Genomic DNA, 20,970 nt, shown 5'->3' on the forward strand with positions numbered 1-20,970 from the left:
AAGAGCACTCTGAAGCAGGTTTTCATCAAGGATGTCTCTGTACATTGCTGCATTCATCTTTCCCTCAATCCTGACTTCCAGTTCCTGCTGCTGAAAAACATCCCCACAGCATGATGCTGCCACCACCACCATGCCTGGTTTTCTCCAAAAGTAACATCTGGCTTTCACTCCAAAGACCAGAAAATTTTGTTTCTTATGGTCCGAGAGTCCTTTAGATGCCTTTTGGCAAATTCCAGTCAGGATGCTATGTGCCCTTTACTAAGGAGTGGCTTACATCTGAACACTCTACCATACAGGCCTGATTGGTGGATTGCTGCACAGATGGTTGTCCTTCTGTAAGGTTCTCCTCTCTCCACAGATGTACGCTGGAGCTCAGACAGAGTGACCATTGGGTTATTGATCACCTCCCTGACTAAGGCCATTCTCCCCCGATCACTCAGCTTAGATGGCCGGCCAGCTCTAGGAAGAGTCCTGGTGGTTCCAAACATCTTCTGCTTACGGATGATGAAGGCCACTGTGTTCATTGGAACTTTCAGAGCAGCAAAACATTTTCTGTAACCTTCCCCAGCCTTGCGCCTTGCGACAATTCTGTCTCAGAGGTCTATAGGCAATTCCTTTGTCTTCATGCTTGGTTTGTGCTTTGACATGCACTGCCAACCCTGGGACCTTATATAGACTGGTGTATGGCTTTTTAAATCATGTCCAATCAACTGAATTTATCACAGGTGAACTCCAATTAAACTGCTGTAACATCTCAAGAATGATCAGTGGAAACAGAATTTACCTGCGCTCAATTTAGAGCTTCATGGCAAAAGGCTATGAATACTTATGTACATGTGATTTTTCCAGTTTTTTATTTTTAATAAATCTGCAACAATTTCAACAAATCTTTTTTCACATTGTCATTATGGGGTATTTTGTGTAGAAGTTTGAGAAACGTAAAAAAAAATGAACTTAATCATTTTTAGAATAAGGCTGTAACAAAAAAAAATTTGGCAAAAGTGAAGCGCTATGAATACTTTCTTTCTTGTGTATTTATGTAGCACATTTATTGTGTATGGCCATATACCCAAAGTGCTTTACAATCATGACGGGGGAGGGAGGGGTCTCTCCACACCACCACCAGTGTGCAGCATCCACTTGGATGATGTGACAACAGCCACAGGACAACGGCGCCAGTGCTCTCACCACACACTAGCTATTGGTGATAGTGATAGTGCCAATTCAGTGGAAGGGGATGATTGGGAGGCCATGATTGTAAGGGCGGATTGAGGGACTTTGGCCAGGACACCGGGGTTACACCCCTACTCTTTACGAGAGGTGCCATGGGGTTTTTAATGACCACAGAGAGTCAGGACCTCGGTCTAACGTCTCATACGAAAGACGGCGCCCACTGACAGTATAGTGTCCCTTTCACTACTTTCCGGATGTACAGTAGAAGTATTCTGTATAACAGTCAGCATTTGCATGTATATATACAGTATATACATAAAACATCATATCCAGAATTTATTAAAGTTTTTTGTCATTGTAATTTGATGTTCAATTATAGGTGAATTATTGTTAAAAACATCATTTTTCGAAGGTTTTTATTCCTCCACTTCAGAAAGTCTTTTTCTATGTGTATTTTCTAAAAGGTTCACAATTTGAGTTTGTTTATTTACTGCCACATCAGCAACTTATGGCTTTTTTGCGGCAGGATCAATAAACTCACATTTCAAGAGTTCACCCTTAGCTGATGATTGATTATGAAGCATGTTTGGCATGCTGTCCCGGAAGAGAGCTCTGAGCTTGTGAGATCCTCGAGCCAGAGCAGAGCATTGCAGAGTGAGAGGGAAGTCCGAGTTCAGGTGGGTCTCTGCTTGATAATGTTGGAAATAGATTATGAATGCATGGAGTGTCTATGCTGTCAATTTAGATTTGTCAATTTACTTATGTTACACGTTTTTGGTCTGTGGGTGGAAACCGGAGAGCCCGGTGAAAACCCATGCAAACACGGGGAGGACATGCAAACTCCGCACAGAAATGCCAACTTGGCCAGGTAGTGTCTGAGCTAGTGACATTCTTGCTGTGTGGCAATGATGGTAACCATTAGGCCTCCGTGCTGCCCTGACAAGGAAATGGGAGGAGTAGGGGTGGAAGGGGAGATTCTTCAAGACGAAGATGGCTGAGGTAAGATACTCTGGTTATTTATAGTGGTTAAGGAGTCGTCTGATTGGTGAATCAGTGTTAGCTAATATGGACTAGCTGCTATTAATCATAAGCGCGTGCTACTCTTGAAATTAGTTTATAAATAAACGTCACAACATAATAATAACTTCAATAATAACTACATATTTCAAATTTAAAACACGATACAGGATAAATAAATATTTCATTGGTGGTCAATTTTTACATTATTTCAAACATTTAGCAAACACAAACTGCACATGTAAACGCAGTGACTGCAATCCAAAGCCAATTTAAAATTGTAAAGAGCTCAACATCCCCCGTGTGGCCTCACATCAACTCCTCTATCAATCCTCACAGTTGATGTGTGGATTATGACATGATTCAGAGGCTCCTCCCTTGCAAACAACAGTCTTTCAGCACAAGCTCATTTCCTGCCGGTTTGGGTGAGGCCTTGAGCTGCATTGAGCCAGAGATTTCTCCAACAAAGCCATTATTCCATCTGACCTCACACTGCAGCTGACATCACTGTTTCCCAACACTGAGAGGCTTTACAGATGAAAAACTAGTGAAAAACGGGCTTTGCCATATACTGCGTCACACAGCACGCACATTTCACAAGGAATTCAGTGAACTGTGCAAACAGCTTAGTCTGAAGACAAACAGAATTGCTATGGATCAAACTACTAGCTTGGACATACAGTAGTATTTGAAGATGCATGTTATGAATGCATGTTATTATGAATGATTTATCTGTTTAGTTCATTACAAAAATAATGTTAATAGTTGTTCCAGCTTGGTCCTGGATACTAATTCTGGTCAGCACATTGCAGACCTGTATTTTCTGTATGTGTGTTTTTTTTGCTGTTAATATTGTTGCATGTTTTTTTGGTGTCTTTTATTTTGTATCTTTTTGTAATGTTTTTTACAATGTTTTGTACATTTAAATATAAGAATAATAATAATAATAATAATAATAATAATAATAGTAATAGTAATAATAATAATAATAATAGGTTTCATTTATATGTATATCACAATATGGAAGATATGGAAGTTTTATTATTATAATTATTTTATTTAGAAAAATTGTCATTTATGTATGAATTGTTAATAAAAACATTACATCATTTAAAATGTTTTTCCCACCTCAGAAATTTATTTTTTTTAATTTGTTTGTTTTTTTATTACTATATCAGCTACTAATGGCAATATCAATATACTGTAGATAATAACATGAGTAATTACTTCAATAATAACTTCATATTTTAATTGAAAATGATACAGAATATATATATATATATATATATATATATATATATATATATATATATATATATATATATATTTTTTTTTTTTTTTTTTTTTTTTTTTTTTTACAAAATTGGATGTAATTTTTTAGTTCAACTTTTTGATAAATAACTTCGAAATCTTCCTGGTGATACATTTTTAAAAACATCCAAGTGCTTTAAGTAAAAAAATCTTGTCTACAAGATTTAAAAATTTCATGTTCTAATAAAATGTGTTTTATGTTGAGAGAGGCCTGACAATGATTACAAGTTGGTGGTACAGTACATCCTTTTTCAATAAATATTAATTTCATGGAATTTTTTATCTGTATAATTGTCTAGGTCAGGGGTGTCAAACTTGGAGGGCCGAAGCCCTGCACAGTTTAGTTCCAACCCTGCTCCAACATGCTTACCTGTAGGTTTCAAACAAGCCCGAAGGACTCAATTAGTTTGATCAGGTGTGTTTAATTAGGGTTGGAACTAAACTGTGCAGAGCTGTGGCCCTTTTGGAACGGAGTTTGACACCTGTGGTCTAGGTACACAATTTAAGATGCGTTTCATTCATTTTCTGCTTTTCTGCTTAGTCCCTTTATTAATCATGGGTCGCCACAGCGGAATGAACCGCCAACTTATCCAGCATGTTTTATGCAGCGAATGTCCTTCCTGCTGCAACCCATCACTGGGAAATACCCACGCACTCATTCACACACATACATTACAGCTAATGTAGCTTATTCAATTCACCTGTAAAACATGTCTTTGGACTGAGGGGGAAACTGGAGTACCTGGATGACCCCGGATGAAGCTGCGTTCATACTAGAACTACAGAAACTGTATTATGCTTTGAAAAAAAAACGGCACAGTATCGGGATCAAATCTGTATCGGTCGATACTCAGAATTTTGGTATCGGGATCAGATCAGTTCTAAAAAAAAAATGGTATCGGTACATCCCTAGTTTTTTCAGTTTAAATTATTCATGACTTCTTTTTTCTGCAACTCTACATTTTTGGCCTTATTTGCATTTCTTGGCAAAAAACGGAACCAAAAATTGTCATTACAGTAAACTAAAAGGGAAATAAAAGGGAGAGAACCAGAATTGACAGAAAAGACTTTCACCAAAACATGCTGTATTTCCAACTAGACAGGTCACTGTAACCCAGTGATTTGCAGTCCTCTAAACAACCCATCTGAATTCTTTATACTCACTATGGCGACTCTTCTTCTCCGGCAGGGGTGGGGGGCTCTGGGGGATCTGTGTGTTCTCACTGGGACCGAAGTTCCCCATAAATACTCCAGGGTTTGAGGGGGGGATTGCACCGAAGAGAGGGAAGGGTGGAGTGTGCATGTCCTCATCTGGAACGTTGTCATATTGAGAGTAGAGTCGTTCCACTGGAGGCAGAGGTGGCCGCCGTTCCTTCTTCGGGAGGGCAGGAGGCATCGACTGGTGCTGGACTGGAAATGAGGACGATTCGTGGAGAGATTCGGGGAGGGGGCTCAGACAACCCCCTGTGTGTGCGTGAGGGATCTGCTCAGTGCTGGACAGGTCTTGATGCAAGAAGTCATAGTCAGGGTCGTAGCTCTCTGCTGTGTCTGAATAAGCCAGGAAAAAAGAGAGAGAAGATAAAAATCATTCATTTTTTTGAACCGCTATTGCGGCAGGCAAGAAACAAGGGAAGGGTATCGATTCAAATGGCCAGATTTGATTCATTTTCACAAGCTTTTGATTCAATAAAAGTTTTTGTTCAATTTTCTATTCAGTGAATAGAGATATAATCCAAATGCTATTGATATTTCTACGATGATCACTAAGCACCATTTCAGGTGCATGGGTCAAATCGCATAATCTCATATGCTGATAAAGATATATATTACAATATTGTACCACACAATTTAATCAATCAATCTATTAATCTATCAATCTATCTATCTTTTATATTTTAAAGTAGATACTCAGAAATGTACCCATTCATATCACATTTCTCACTTTATTCACAACTTCATGACAAATGTTTGATGAAAATGCTGAAATACAAAATAAATATTTATAAAATACACATTTCAAAAACAGTATATAAAGTAATCAGAGAGTAAAATTCAATTCATTTTAAGACCATTTTAAAGACTCTTTCTTTTTTTAAGACCTTATAAGCACTTTAGGTTTCAACAAGAAACATTCCAACATTTTAACTAGCAGTATATTTACTAAATATTAACGTAAGACACTAATCATAAACTATAACATTATAACATACTGATTAAAAATATATAAAATCTAGCTAATTCAGCAGGTTGGCGCCTAAAGAACTGCTGAAAAACCGATGATGCCTTGCTACTGCAGAAAACAGAGCAGCATATATTTTTGATTTTAATGATTTCATAAACTACAAAGCATCCTGATATTCACAAATCAAATTCAGGCAAACTTTAGCATACAACAAAACATTGCATAATAAAAAAATTATGTAAAATTTAATACATTGCAACATAACATTTAAGACTTTTTTATACTTTTTAAGAGCCTCCAAACTCTCTACATTGATTTATCAACTTTTTATACTTTTTAAGACCTCGCGGACACCCTGAAAACGCCACAACTGAACATAAAAATAAAAATATAGCTAAATAAAACTCAAAATCTAAACATTGTGCTTTTAAGACTGCAACTTTCTAACAATTCTGTTATTTACATTTCTGTCTGCATCCTCATAATGGCTGGTAAACTGTAGTCAAATACATCTTTTTTCACATTATTATGTCCTTATGGGATATTGTGTGTAGACTTTTGAGGAAATAAACAAATTTAATCCATATTGGAATAAGGCTGTAACAAAAAAAAAAAAAATGTGTAAAAAGTGAAGCACTATTATTACTTTCCGGATGCACTGTATATCCCCATATTACACTGCCCTAAAAATAAACTCTCTATTTCATAACACAAACAAGTATTCATAATTTGAAATATGGCTGGTATTTTTTAATGTCAAAGACAGTGGGCCTTGCTTTACACATGCATAGATATACATGGATTTTAAATAGATTAATAAAGCTCCTAAAACATTAAGTCATGAGAAGTGGACTTTTTTATCTTCGATCATTTTAAAAAGCATAATTAGGCTGTTGTCACTTTAAGACATTATACACTGTTAATGTCTCTGAACCTCTCTGTTCTGCTGACATGAATATTCAGCGAGATTTGGAAACACAAGTTTGTATTTGACCGGTCCAGCTGCAGTAAGCTTAAAAAGTGAAGTGAATTTAGCTTTCAGACACTAAGGTGTCTCATTCTGACAGGTCACCTTCACATTACGTTAATTACTCATCAGACGTGTTAAACTTTTTCTTTTCATTCATTAATGCGTATTTGATGCTCAAATGTTTATAAAGTGCATAGATTTAACTGTCTGTTGATTGAAATTATGATTATATATTGTCTTTCCCTAGAGCTTATAACCTGACAAGCTCTCCCCCTGGAATACAGAATATAAAAACAAATCAATTCAGGGCCTATGAAAATCAATATCAAATCAGCCAGGTTTCTTTAATCATTAATTGAAAAATAGATCTTTGTGCTCAGCACTACAAGTTTCCATCCAGCATTGTTTGAAATGCATCTCACCTAGAGTCTCACAGCTGGTGTTACGAGAGCACTGTCCACTGTCCTGATCCAGAGAGGACAGCTGTTCATCCGACTTGCTCAATATGCCGATGCTGCCACATGGGGACAGTCGTGGCGATTCTCCTCCATATGAGTGACTGCCTCCAGAAAAACGCCTTTGTAAGGCATCTGCTTCATACTCCTGAAAATAAGAACAGTCAACCTTGAGGGACTATCAAACATTAAATAAAGGGGAGTCTCATGTTGCTTTGGACCCAATGACTTTCATTTTATTGGTAAAAACAGTTCACATTTCCTTCAAAACATTTTTTATGCTCCATGGAAAATGGGAGGATTAGTAAGAAATACAGTATCCTTTTAAAAATTGTCCCAGTTACTGATAACTGAGTGACCTTATAAAACATCAGATTTCTGATGAATTCGGAATGGTTACTTAAGAACAGCTCATGGGGAAAAAAAGAATGTAAGACCTTGAGTCAAAGCAGTCAGTCATTTTCAGGTTTAAAATCTTCTAACCCAAAATGGGTACTAATGAGGTTTAAAACCCTTATTTGTGATTTAGAACAAAATGTAAATATGAAGATTTTTTTTTAAATATAATACAAGATTCAAAAAAGAAAATTATATGTATTAGAAATTTAGTAGTTTAAAGTTGATCAATAATGTTTTTCAAAATTGTGTTAAGACAGGAACGGATGTTTTATATATATTTTTATAGTAATATAATACTATACAATGTACAATACAATGTTAAATTGTGACACAACGGTGACGTATGGAACACGGTTTCCGTGTCTAAGTCGCTACTCTTTTGAATTAAGAAAATGCTCATTTATGACCACTTTTTAGTCATATCACACATAAGTGAAGTTTCATAAACTAATTTCGAGAGGAGCACGTGATATGATTGTGCACCGCTGGCCACTCATCCATAATCAGTAATAATCCAATCAGAATGATCCTAGCTTAATATAAATGGATCACTTTCTCCTTATTGCTCTATCTTCGTTTTGGAAGAATCCCCCCTTCCACCCAATCTCCTCCTTTTTCTCCCCTTCTAAAGAGGGAGCGATCGAGACCTACCTGATCTCGGATTTTCTGATATGCTTCTAGACCGGGCGGGAGCCCTGGGCTCAAATATCTCCGAGCTCAGGGTTCTCTCCCGGGACAGCATGCCAAACCTGCTATAAATGCCAAGCATATCTAAGTGGGAACTCTTGAAAGTGAATTTTAGATAAAATCATGGTGTACACAACAGTCTCTGGGCTTGCTGCATCGAAAATACCAAAATTTTAACAATTTATAAAAAACGATTCACTTTCTGGCCATCTAATATTAGGCATGAATATATATTGCGATCATGATTTTCAAAGTAATACATCGATTTGTAAACGTTTATTATTAGTATTTGATAAGTCTTCCTATTCAGTTTAATATAGCGCTTGGACCCGGAAGCCCTTTCGTGTGACGTCACACTTAGCAAGCCGATATACATTTTTTATGACGATTAAAAATCTAGTGTTTTAGACCCCAATGGCAATTTCAAGAAATAACACAAACATGACCTCAAACAATGACCTCTTATTTAAATAAACTTCAGATGAATTACGAATGGTTATTAAAAAACACTTTTAGAAGGGACTATAAATTGGTCATTTAATGCAGAATTCAGACTGCAGGATTTTAGCCCCAATTTTCACTCGCCGACAGGTTTTGAAAAATCACAAATGCCTGAAATCAAAAGCAAATAAGTGCTTGTTCATGTGAGTAACAATCACACAGTGTGAACTACCAAAGACGCGATCTGAGAAAATTGCGATGAGTCACTGACACCTGTCTGATATTTGGCGTGCTAAATATTTTGAGCTGTCAAAGATTCAAATCATGCTGTGTAAAATGTGTTCTGATTGAAAATAACATTGGCAATCACCTACAGCCAATGAGAGAGCAGCATCCACTAGTATGGGTATCTTCAGGCCAGCGGGAAGGTTGGGGGGGGAAGTTAAAAGGGCTCATTTTCAGTTTATTTGTAACCAAGAAATGGAGGAAAAACAAGTGGAAATTTGGCAGCAGCACACGTGTCTGTTTGACGTGTCTTGTGAGCATTATTACAACCATGTCAAAAAAGAAAAAAAGTTGAGGAGAAATTGCTTATTCCCTTTAAACCTAGGTGAGAAAATATGTACTTTTTCTACCCCATGAAAGGCCCAGATAATCATGCGGTGTGACAACATCTGTGACGCAACTACTTTGAAAATTCTGCTGTCTGTACTCAGCATAAGGCTTACATGAATTTCATAAGCTGCAGGATGAAGTGATGAAGCATCAAGATCAAATTCTCACCTGCCGACAGATACCAATGGGAAGACTTGATCCACTTGTGGTGCGACTCATTGGCGCAACCACAGCAATCCTGGTGGGAGACGGTGCCGACTGACGCTTCTTTGGAGGGAGAGCGGGTGGACTGCGAAGAGAGTGTTTGTGTGTCAAACTGATTAATTGTAGCCATGAATAAGTTTTATAAAAGCTGTCAAGCTGTCAAGCAGACACATTTTGAGTTAACAGTACACATGAAATCAAAACTAAGTTTTCAGATTACATCAGTCTGAGATAATGGGCGTGGTTAGCATACTTAACTACGCCCCAGTCAGTTATAACAACAAACAGAAATGGTGTTGAGGAGGAAGTGTCTATTAAGTTGTAATAACTTTCTCAAAACTCCTTTTCCAATGAAATGCCTACTTTACTACATCCAATCAGCTCGCTGTAGAAAAAAACAAGCCACGCCCACTGTTATCTCATTTAATGATCAGTTTCATAGGAACTGTGTCACAACACACACACACACAAAAAAAAAAAAAAAAACAGTCACAGCTTCCGGTTCATGCAGACTTTAAGTAAGACCGTAAACAATCCTAAGTCATCAGGAGCATTTTTAGCAATGCGAAAGTGGAATCCAGCTCTGGAACCACAAAAACCACAACTTTATAAATCAGTCAGCCTGGTGAGCTGCTCCGTCGCCCCTAAAACAGCTGCTAGTAGTGAAGTCATGCAACCCAGCGACTAGCAGAAGAACTGACTCATAGTGAATGTAGAGTATATGTCTGGCTGACATTTGCAAATACTGATTATTTTCTGAATAACCAGTCTCAGCATGCCAGGTCAGATAGATTTTCTTGACGTATCAAATTGTTTCAGCAGGCGAGAGGCTTGGAATGAGATTAAATCAGGTTCTGGCTATGAAAGAAAGCTATTAAACACCTGGAAGACCTGTCTTAGTCTTAACACGGTCATTTATTTGAGCGGTCTGATGGATGGAAACCAACTCAGGGCTGCTGGTAAAAGGATAAGCCACAATATCAGCTGTGAGCTGAGCGAATTTGGCCATGAAAGCATCTACATGCCATTTCAGTGAGCTAACTGTGCTTCTGGGATGCTAGTGCTGCTCTGACCACTGCAAACAGGCAACAACAAAACTCATTAGCACTCAAAAAAACTCCATTTTACATGAACTTTTTATTTCAGAAAAATTCCATTAGACAGTTAGAATTTAACATTTACCTTATTAAGCTTAAACCCATATTGTACATGACGAGATACACTTCAGGCAATGTAACAAAAAAAGTGTTTTGGATGTTACCATGCTATTATTTTGCTTACCCCTTTAAAAAGTAATCAAAATCAGACTAAGAAATTTTCTGACATCAAAAATCACACAAGAACCAAATCAAAAAAATAAATAATAATATAATTTATCTTTCTGAATCTATATCTACTGCTTCATACATACTGAAGGTCCAAAAGTAATAAAAAAACTGTCAAAAAATTATAAAATAAATAAAATAGTAATAACATTTTTTTTAAAAGGACAGTTCACCCAAAAAAAAAACGATCATCATTTCTCTCCCTCGAGTGGTTCCTGTCCAGTTTGAGTTTCTTTATTTTGTTGAACATAAAAGCAGACATTGTGAATAATGAAAGAAATCGGTGGCCAGTAGCTATGTTTCCATCAAAGATGCAAATTAAAAGTATTTGCAAAAGAGGAATATCTCTTAAAAGACATGCGAATAAAGCAGCATTTATGTCCAACAAGTCAAAGACAACAAAAGCGTCACTTCCTGATTAACTGGCACCAAATATCAACTTGGGTTGCACGGTTTACCGGTACTATGGTAGTATCATGATACTATGGCCCCAAACTGTCGGTGCTGCTGTAGTTTGTAAACGGTAGTATTATCTGTATATAATATAATATAAGTATTGTCATTACCGGTCTATCTACAATACATAATGTTACATGTGAAAAAGTCACTTAAATGCTCACACGCTTGTGCAACAATAAACCATTTTATTTTAATAGTCTGTGGAGCCCTTTAAGGTTGCACGTTTTCTGATGTTTCGAACGCACATATAAATCAGTTTATTTCTGTTTCTGTCAATATCATTTAGTAGCTACAACCACCGCAACTCACAAAGTGAAATTTGAAATTACTTTGGATTGTTACCTGATAAGACTGGGGGGAAAACAATAGATGGAAAACCCATAATAGCAACAGGAAACAATTTTTGACAACTTCATAGGGATTAATTGTGTTGGAAAAATGCTCTTTTTGTATCAAATTTCATTTGGTATAATTTGTATCTTCATTTTAAAGTGTCTTTTGTTGGTCAGTTATCTAAAAAAATGAACAAAAAGATCTAATGGATTTTAGTTAAAGTGATGTGCAAATAATACTTTTTTCAGTAATAAGAGACTTATGAATTAACTTCAAGTAGGCCAACTGTAACATTTTAAATATAGTATTTCTGACCAATTTCTTTATAATTTGAGTTATGACTAAAAGTATCGCAATGTAACTTGGTATCGTGATACTTCAGCTGGTATAGTATCATAATGTGAATAGCGACAAACCTAATATCAACAGAATAACAGAATTTGTTGCTGCAGGAGAAGCTGCGTGAATCTTTTCTTTATTTAATAAATGACTTGCGCCTCAGAAGACAGCATGTCGATGTACACGCAGTGGCGTTTGAAGGCGTAAGATGCAGAGCACAGACGCTCTAGACAGTTCTGGAGGTCATTAATAATATAATAACACTAATACTGAAATGGTTACGGCATTTAAGAATGACCAAAACAAAATTTCAGATGTTTTACAGTGTGCTTAGCCTGCTGGTTTGTTCATTCACACACATTTTCATCACCACATGATCTCTTGTAACAAAATTACATGACCTTTTTTAATGCGCATACTGGAATTTGTTCAGTAAAAGCGTTTCTATCGTAGTTTATGCGCATCTTTTCTTATCAAATAAAAAGTTTATTCTACTCAGTTATGTGCATTTTGTATGCGCATTTTCGAAACAGATTCGTATCATGGCGTTTCCATCAACCATTTTGTTATGTGCATATCCTAAATGCTCATAAAATAGGTGGATGAAAATGGTACTACTGGCTACAATGCTAGAAAAAGTAAATACCAAGGCAGTCAATGGTTCCCGATTTCCAACATTGTTCAAAATATATAATTTTGTGTTTAACAGAAGAAGAAACTCAGACTGCTTGAGTGAGCATAAAAGATTTTTCGTTCTTGGGTGAACTATTCACTTAAAAATGAAGACCAAAAAACATTTGATAAAAAATTATGGAAGATTTGTTCTCTCACTAATAATATTCATTTTTATTATGCATTTTTGAGTCTCGTTGAACTCTGAGGGTTAATTAAGTTGATAATAATTGATGTACTATGTCTTTTAAAGTATTTCCATGGGAAATTTGATTGCTGCAATAGAGTAAAAATGTACAAAAAAATGTGTTGCTAAAACACTTCAACAAAAATTCATGTGGTTGAGATGTTTTAAACCACAATACAACTTTGACTTCATGTTCTTATTAATTTAGCATGTCTATTTAAAAAATCAGCTTGCTGTAAGAGGAAGATAAATGCTGCTTTAGTTCAGTTTCATATTAATGTGAGCTAAAGTGACAGTTTACACAAAAATGAAACATTTCTGTTTATTTACTCACTCTAAGGCCGTCTAAATGTATTTTTAGTTAAACATGATTCCACTTACTTACTTACTAACTTACTTACCTACTTACCTACCTACCTACCTGCCTGCCTGCCTGCCTGCCTGCCTGCCTGCCTACCTACCTTAATTAGTTAGTTAGTTAGTTTGTGTCTACTTTGGTGCGTTACAAGTACAGAAATTTGTATAATTACAATTACTATAACCGAGGTATTAAAACTGCGAGGTTGTTTATGGGAAAATGCCTTTTGTCCTTATAATTCAAAATGCAACTTAATGGTGTCTTTTGACATTCAAAATTTGCCAAAGGTTTCCTGTGAGGGTTAGGTTTATGGGTAAGGGTGGGGTAAATCAAAGTCAAGTTAAAGTCAGCTTTACTGTCAATTTAACCACAAGTACAGGAGAATCAAAGTTGAGTTACTGTCAGACCCTAGGTGCATCACAGATAATATTAATACAAAAAGTAGAATTTTAAAAAGAAATAACAATAGATACACTTACACATACAATATAATCTAAAAATATAGGTAAAAATTCAAAACAATGCAATTACATATTAGTGCACATGGCAAAGAGTGCAAACCAGAGTTGTGTTTTTTACTGTATAAATTACATTACACCAATGGAGAGTCCTTGTAAACCACCAATACCAACATTTAAAGGGCACCTATTTACCCCTTTTTTAAGATTTAAGGATGCTTCTGTGGTTCAGTTCATTTAGTCCAGACAAAGGGCAACACATGATACATTGAAGCATTTTTCTGACATTTTGGGTCCTTTTCACACCACACTGATTGCTTTGATCCAAACTAGATGAAAAGAACCAAAATGCAGTCATGTGACAAAATCCATATCACTCATTGGCCAGATGTTATTTCCTAAACTGCTTTTCGATTGGTCAGAATTAATGTACCGGAAAATGCCAATGGAACTCCCACAAGTAAAAAACCAGCAGACACTTTTCACTATGGAGGGACGACTGCGCTGGCTGATTGTATCCCTGGTCATAGTATACTATTTAGTTTGTATACATCACTTTAGACAAACTATATCTTTCGAGAATGAAGCACGGCTGCAAATGGCGAAAGCACATCGCAAGTCACTTCTGGAGGAGGCCTGAATTAATTTAGCTAATATGGTCATCTTCCAGGAATATTACCAACGATCTATCAGGTGATGTTTTCCCTCTCACTCTCTTAGTTTAAATTTGTTAGTAAAGCGCTGTCAACAAATATTTTTCCTCTGCATCCCATAATGCACTGGATTGGACTACGGCAGCTGGATTAGTCCAAAAAGTCTTTTGTGTCTCCAGAATGTTCTGTAAAGTTTCCGCTCAAAACACCCAACAGATTATTTATTATACCTTTCAGAATACTGGAATTTTCTGCTCTGAACACAATGTAGCTGTTTTTGATGCCTGTGCCTTTAGTTCTCCCTAGCCACCGTTTCCACGTGCCTGTCAGAGTGTGCCCCAATCTCCATTTTGGCTGCATCAGATAAACAGCACAGTGACAGGCATAAAGGAAGTAGATACCACGTAACGTTGTGAGACATTTTACAGTAAGAACTTTCCCATTGATTATTTGATGTATGTGTTGTGGAGTTAATTCAAGCTTTTCTGCAATGACGAGTCACACACAATGTCGTTACAAAGTTTAAAGTTCTTTGGACGGCAAATGTGACAGGATACACGCCAATATCCTCTGCTGTATGGACATCCGTTATGCTAGTGTACAAAATATACCTGATTTAACGTCCACAAACCGCGATTGAAGCTTCTTCTTTTATAACTGTACTGAAATGCAGCTGTGGTAATGATGTACAGTGATTTTATATTTATATTTCTTTATTTTATAACTGCTTTAAAACATTTTAAACTTGTAAAACTCATTCTTGATCACATTTGATGATGGTTGATGATCACAGAGCGCTCAATAGATCTTTTAATCCTGGTTGCTTTGCGCACGTCCTGTCTTGTTGATATAATTATACACGTTACTGCGGAGACATGTTAATACGCAGCTGTCAAATGATTTGGTGGGTGGGGAAACCGCACATCTATGTCACGTTCTGATGGGCCTTGAAATTTAAGGGATTTGGATCCTATTTTAATGCCAGGAAATTTAAAATAAGAGATTGTCTTTATATGACTCCAATATGACTGTGGACACACAATACCTACACACAATTCTGTCCAAACAGCTTACAAAAGATGATTTTCATCATAGGTGTCATTAAGACAGGACGAAATGAAGGGATCATGTGGAACCCAGCATTTTTTACAGTGAATCAAGTTGGCTCTAGTTTATATCCCTCCAAATTAAAACAAAAAAACAACAGCAGCAGCAGCAATCGAACCAAGCTGTAGAGTGAACAGACCAGGTGGCAGGATAAACTTGGCATCAAATTAATCTCCAACAAAAAGCTCACATATCAGAGACACAGACTGGAAGCAGGCCAATATGGAAATGCCAGCAAATAATTCAAGGCACAAAGTGAACTCTCTTTTATGCCAGCAGCACAACTTAATCCTCTCGTCTAGACTCGGTATCAGAATATCTCTTCTCGCCGCTTCTCTCTCTCTATCTTCCAGTCTTCGGATCAGAACTGACACCGTTCAGTTCATTTCTCAGAAAACAGCCCATATGTCAATGACTCTCTGCAAGAGGAAGCCGAGTCTTCGGTGTTGCTGCTGCACCCTACAAAGGCCTAAATTCTCAAGAATACCACTATTTATATCTCTCCTTCACACCTTTTTTGTTCAGGCCTCCCACAAACCATGATGGGTCTGTGCAGTCATCTGTAGCCAAGCACGGCACCGTACTTTAAAATAGAAACGACATGTTGCTGCAAACTGCATCACCTGTGATATCTAGATGTTTACTGAATGCAAACCTGATGAGATGGCATGTTATGATAACACAGCCTACTTCACGGTTTCTTTTATAAACTGCTTGCTTTGTGCAGTACCGTCTTTCATACTATCACACTCAGTTTTTCCACTTCATAAAGCTTGTAAATGTTGTAAACAGCAGTATCAGTTGGGCCTGGCACTTTCTGCTGTTTTCTATAAGGGTTTGAAATGATGTAGGCTTATAAATCTGTAATATATCTTGTCGCAGTTTAAACCCCAGATTCCAATAAATTCAAGTAAAAAAAAAAAACTTAAATAACAAACATTTTCAAATATACACCGTGTCTGAAAAAATCCAAGCAAAATAAACTGTCAGAATTTCATCAAAGTACCTCCAATTTTAAATATCTTTTGTAATTAGATGGCAAATTCATAAAATTAGATGATATGTTTATACGCTTTCCACCTTACCTGATTTATATCACCGCATTACCTTGTTAAACAATGACTTTGTTTACATGGACATCAGTAATCGAATAATTTGCCTATATATTTTTATTTGTCAGAATAAGACAATAATACGCTTAAGGTGTTTACATGAGTTGCTTTTTGATTGTTTATTTCTTGATGCCATTTTACATGTTATAACACTTAATTCGGTTAACGTTATTGCGTCCCCTCGCTATCCACATTTCCACCGGAGTTACATGTAATTTCGGGTGTTTCATTTTTCGACTTTAACTGCAGTTCGGCAGTTTCACTTTCATTCAGGAACATTGCATGGCTGTCCCCTGTGACAAACGAGATATTGGATGCAAGTATGAACTGCTGGAGGAGTGTTTGTTTTAATGGAATTTGATACCGCACGCTATATGGAAAAAAAAAACAGCATTTAGTGATGGGGATGTCTGTGGTCCTTCATTGTCTCGGTAGTTGCAGAGAATATTGTCAAAACCGCTGTGCGTGTATAGACTATACAGTCGCAAAATGCGGTGAAAATCCTCACACATCTCAGAAAGTTTTGTTTTAAGGCTTCTTTCCCCAATTGTGCAAATAAACAGGTGTTGCACATTTACGCAGCTAAACTTAAAAAAATAAAATAATAATGATATTTTTAATTGTTTAACTGATACCATAAATTGGTTAGAAAAGCACCCTTTTGGTTAACGGTTAATCGGTTATTATGAGCATCCCTGCAGTACATAATATTTTACTAGATGTTTTTCAAGATACTAGCTAAAAGTGCCATTTAAAGTCTTAACTAGGTTAATTAGGCAAGTCAGGATAAGCTGGCAAGTCATTGCATAACGATGGTTTGTTCTGTAGAAAAAACCTTTGCTTAAAACGCTAATAATACTGACCTTAAAATGGGGTTGAAAAAATGTTAAAACTCTGTTTATGTGGCGAAAATAAAACCATAAGACTTTCTCCAGAAGAAAAAATATTACTGGAAATACTGTGAAAAAATCCTGCCTCTGCGAAACATAATTTGGAAAATATTTGAAAGAGGAAAAAAAAATAAAATCACTTATTGTTTTTGAAAATGTTATTGTGGTGAAAGTCAAGTAAAGCTTACGTACCAGTGTTGTTCAGGCACTTTGAGTCCAGGTAGAGGGGGTTTCGGAGGGGCTACTTCCTCCTCAGGTACATCATTTGGGGTCTCAATGTTCTCAGCTGGGGCAGGGCTGTCATTCAAGATGGGTTCCTTCGTCTCAATGACAGGGGGCTCAGGGACACTGCCATAATAATGTGGTAAAAATGAATAACAGTATTAGTGCTGACACATCACAATACACAGCATGTACAGGTGGATTTTATCCATATTATTTGTATTTAAAAAGAAAGTTCACCAAAAAAATTAACATTATGTAATTTACTCATCACTTGTTCCAAACCTTTATTATTTTATTTCTTTATTAAATATATTATTAAGAAAAATGAAAACCTGAATCCATTAAATTCCATAGTATAAAACAAATATGATGGCAGTCAATGGTTACAGGTTTCCAACAATCTTCAAAGTATCTTCTTTTGTGTTTAATGGAAGACAGAAAGTCAAACAGGTTTGGAACAAGTGAAGTGTGAGTAAGCAATGACAAAAATTCATTTTTGGGTAAATTAACCCTTTAATTAAACACTTTTTTTTAATGGAAAGTTCACCAAATTTTTTAAAAATGTAGTTATTTTTCCAGTGCTGTATTTTCATTTTGTATGAAATAATTCCAAGCACAATGTTCATTAGCATAATTCTTTTTATATACCGCTGTGGGCTGGCGACTGGAGGAATGGTTTTGACAGGTGTCGTAGGTGAAGGGTGCTCCTGCTTCTCAATGGCAACTTTAACCAGCTCCTGCAGGAAACCACAGAAGCATCAACTAAAAACAAAGCCTGTGGCTAAATCCAGCTGGATTATGGGTGGAGAATAAATCGACACATCAGCAGCATGTCAAAAACAAGCCCTGACAGAGTTCTACAGAACATCAATACCTTTACACCATCCAGCACTGCTTTGATCACATTTGTGACTGTTGTTATTGTGTCTTTATCTTCCAAATTCACACCCTCCAGCATTACTTGGTCCGACCAGCGAATGAGGTTTGCAAGGCTTTGATAGAGTCGGTTGAGACAGGAGGACACCCTTGAACTGAAGACAAAAGGAAAAGGAAGTCAAATAAGCATTGAATACAAAAAGCAATAAGATTAGAGACGCTTAAAAACATTTTACCTGCTCAGTATCTTGCTATCTAGTTGTACCAAGCCTGTGACAGCCTCCAAAACTTTACTAGCAGAACCAGGAAGCATTTCTAACACCTTCTTGTCCACCGCCATCTTGTCGATAATGGTCTTGAAGTACCGCAAGGCGCTGACCACTTCTTTCTCATGCTCCTCTAATCGACTCAGACTCTAATGTGGTCAAAAAACGTTACCAAGAATGTCACTGACAAGTAAAACATAACTACATGTTTATTTGGTTTTAGACCTGCCATGTTTTCAGACAACTAAAAAATCTACTCCATACCTTAGTTACAGTTTTCTCTGGGGACTTTACGGGTTGTTCTGGTGGTGGTTTGGACTTTTTGTTTGATGGTGTCCTCTTGATTTTTGGAGAGTGGAATTTGTCCTTTAGTTTCATGGTGAAGGATGTCAAGTGGGAGCGCTGGGACTCTGAAGGGAGATAAAAATAAAGTTAATTTCCTCAGGATTATTAAAATACAAAGAATTTTTGCGGTGAATTCAATAAAATTATAATTTTGCACATCATGACTATAATCTAAATTCAAACTCATTTTGCATAAATCCCATTCATAAATGTACTCATTTCGGAATACACAATTCTGGTCATACTGAATAGGGTTGGGCTGATAAAACGGTATCGGTATTTATTGACCGAACACCATTGTCAATATCGATAATAAAAAAAATTTAAGTGTGAAGTTTCGGTATGAATTGCTAAAATTTTATCAAAACGCGGCTGCTGAGCACGCGCCTTGGAAGCAATACCAGTAAGCTTAGGGTGTAAGTTTGTCATTTCCAATGAAGGCGTGCGTGCAACATGCAAGTGGCGTGCTCGCAACACACTCGCATTTTCCAGGTACATTTAGTTGAAAAACATCTGAACGTTTCCGAATGCCCAGAGTTAACCACAATTTATGCAAGTAAAACTAACCAATCTGCTTCACACTTTGTATGGAATATGAACATTTCAGTAAAGGTGGACTAATTGCCTCAGACAAACACAGCGTACACAAACACTGCAGTGCTTTTTACTTTTCTCAATAAATTTGCATCGGAATGGCAGCAATGGTTTTTCCGTTTATCATCCTCTGAGATGAGAGGTGGCATAGTTTACGAGAGACGCCATAGAAAATGGTAAAGGAAAGCACACACACACTTGTCATTTCAGGTCAAAATAACAAAACACGTAAAAATGATTGCCATATAGCAGCAGTAAGAAAACTGAAAAAAAAAAAGGATGTAAGGATGTCGCCAGAGTGGCTTTTTGGTTTCTTTTCTTGTGCATCCCAGCTACTAGTTCCCCATCTGAAAGAGTTTTTAGCAAGGTGGTAATATAGTAATTCAACTTCAAAATTTGTTATGTTGCAGTGTGTATTTGAATAATGATCATTAATTCCTTTATTTGAAAGCTCAGATTTGATTATTAAAACTTGTGTTGCTGGCAGAGTTGACACCTTACAAATGTTGATCTACCTTTACCATTGCACACACTTTGTAACATTTTATTTATCAAGTTTAAGAGTCTCTTTAACACTTAATTTTCTTTTGTTATAAAGAGATCAGATATTTAAATTGCCTAAATATATATTTTTGACAATTAAAACTATTTGCCTTGGTAATATTGGTAAATTAAAATAAAGTGGTTGAGTAAAAAAATAAAAATCCTAATATTCCTAAATGTATGGTTAAAAAATATTCAATAATTATCGATATCAAATGATATGAAACAGGATATCGTGATCATTTATTACAATATCGCCCAGCCCTTATATTGAAACAGAGTTAATTTTTTTTTCCGAATTTTTATTTGTATTATTTTTGTTTTAGTGATTTCTTCATGTTTTGCAGCCATTATTTAATAATTATTTTACCACTAATTAAACTTGTCCCATTAAAATAAGCTGCCATGGCAACAATTCTACTTTTTTGTTCAGGTAAAGTTCTTACATCTAATATTTATAATGCATTATATCTTTATTACAATATGCCAAATGGTTCTACCCAGGTAGCAAGGGATTCTGGCCCAGATTTAAAAAAAAAAAAAGGTTTTGACATTTAAGTAAAGTAATAATGTTACACTGAAAATAAATTACAGAACAATGAATAAATAAATAAAAATAAGAACTAAAAATAGTCTCGGTGTACAAGCTCAGAACTTGAAACCATCGCACAGTTGGCATAACTTTGTTAAGTTGCAGCACTTTTGTTCCGTGCAGAAACGCGGTGTTGAGAAGCCTTTATGATTAATCAAATGTGACGAATTAACGCACGGTTA

General features: G+C 36.3%; 1 protein-coding gene across 5 annotated transcripts in view; it reads right to left on the minus strand.

The window, feature by feature from the left end:
- rapgef1a (Rap guanine nucleotide exchange factor (GEF) 1a) overlaps positions 1-20,970 on the minus strand; it is a 68,085-nt gene that overhangs the window by 37,397 nt on the left and 9,718 nt on the right. For all 5 annotated transcript variants that reach the window (XR_015497636.1, XM_087264364.1, XM_087264363.1 and 2 more), the window contains exons 2-9: positions 18,979-19,124; positions 18,685-18,863; positions 18,447-18,603; positions 18,221-18,309; positions 17,540-17,695; positions 9,419-9,539; positions 7,076-7,256; positions 4,666-5,049 (exon numbers count right to left, since the gene is read on the minus strand). Coding sequence is in view for 4 of the 5 variants with exons in the window: in XM_087264364.1 (XP_087120490.1) it covers positions 4,666-5,049; positions 7,076-7,256; positions 9,419-9,539; positions 17,540-17,695; positions 18,221-18,309; positions 18,447-18,603; positions 18,685-18,863; positions 18,979-19,124 (1,413 nt within the window). In the remaining variant the exon portion in view is untranslated. The remainder of the gene's footprint in view (positions 1-4,665; positions 5,050-7,075; positions 7,257-9,418; positions 9,540-17,539; positions 17,696-18,220; positions 18,310-18,446; positions 18,604-18,684; positions 18,864-18,978; positions 19,125-20,970) is intronic.

This window comes from Danio rerio, chromosome 8, assembly GCF_052040795.2.
Source record: "Danio rerio strain M-AB ecotype USA chromosome 8, GRCz13ab, whole genome shotgun sequence".
Lineage (NCBI taxonomy): Eukaryota > Metazoa > Chordata > Actinopteri > Cypriniformes > Danionidae > Danio > Danio rerio.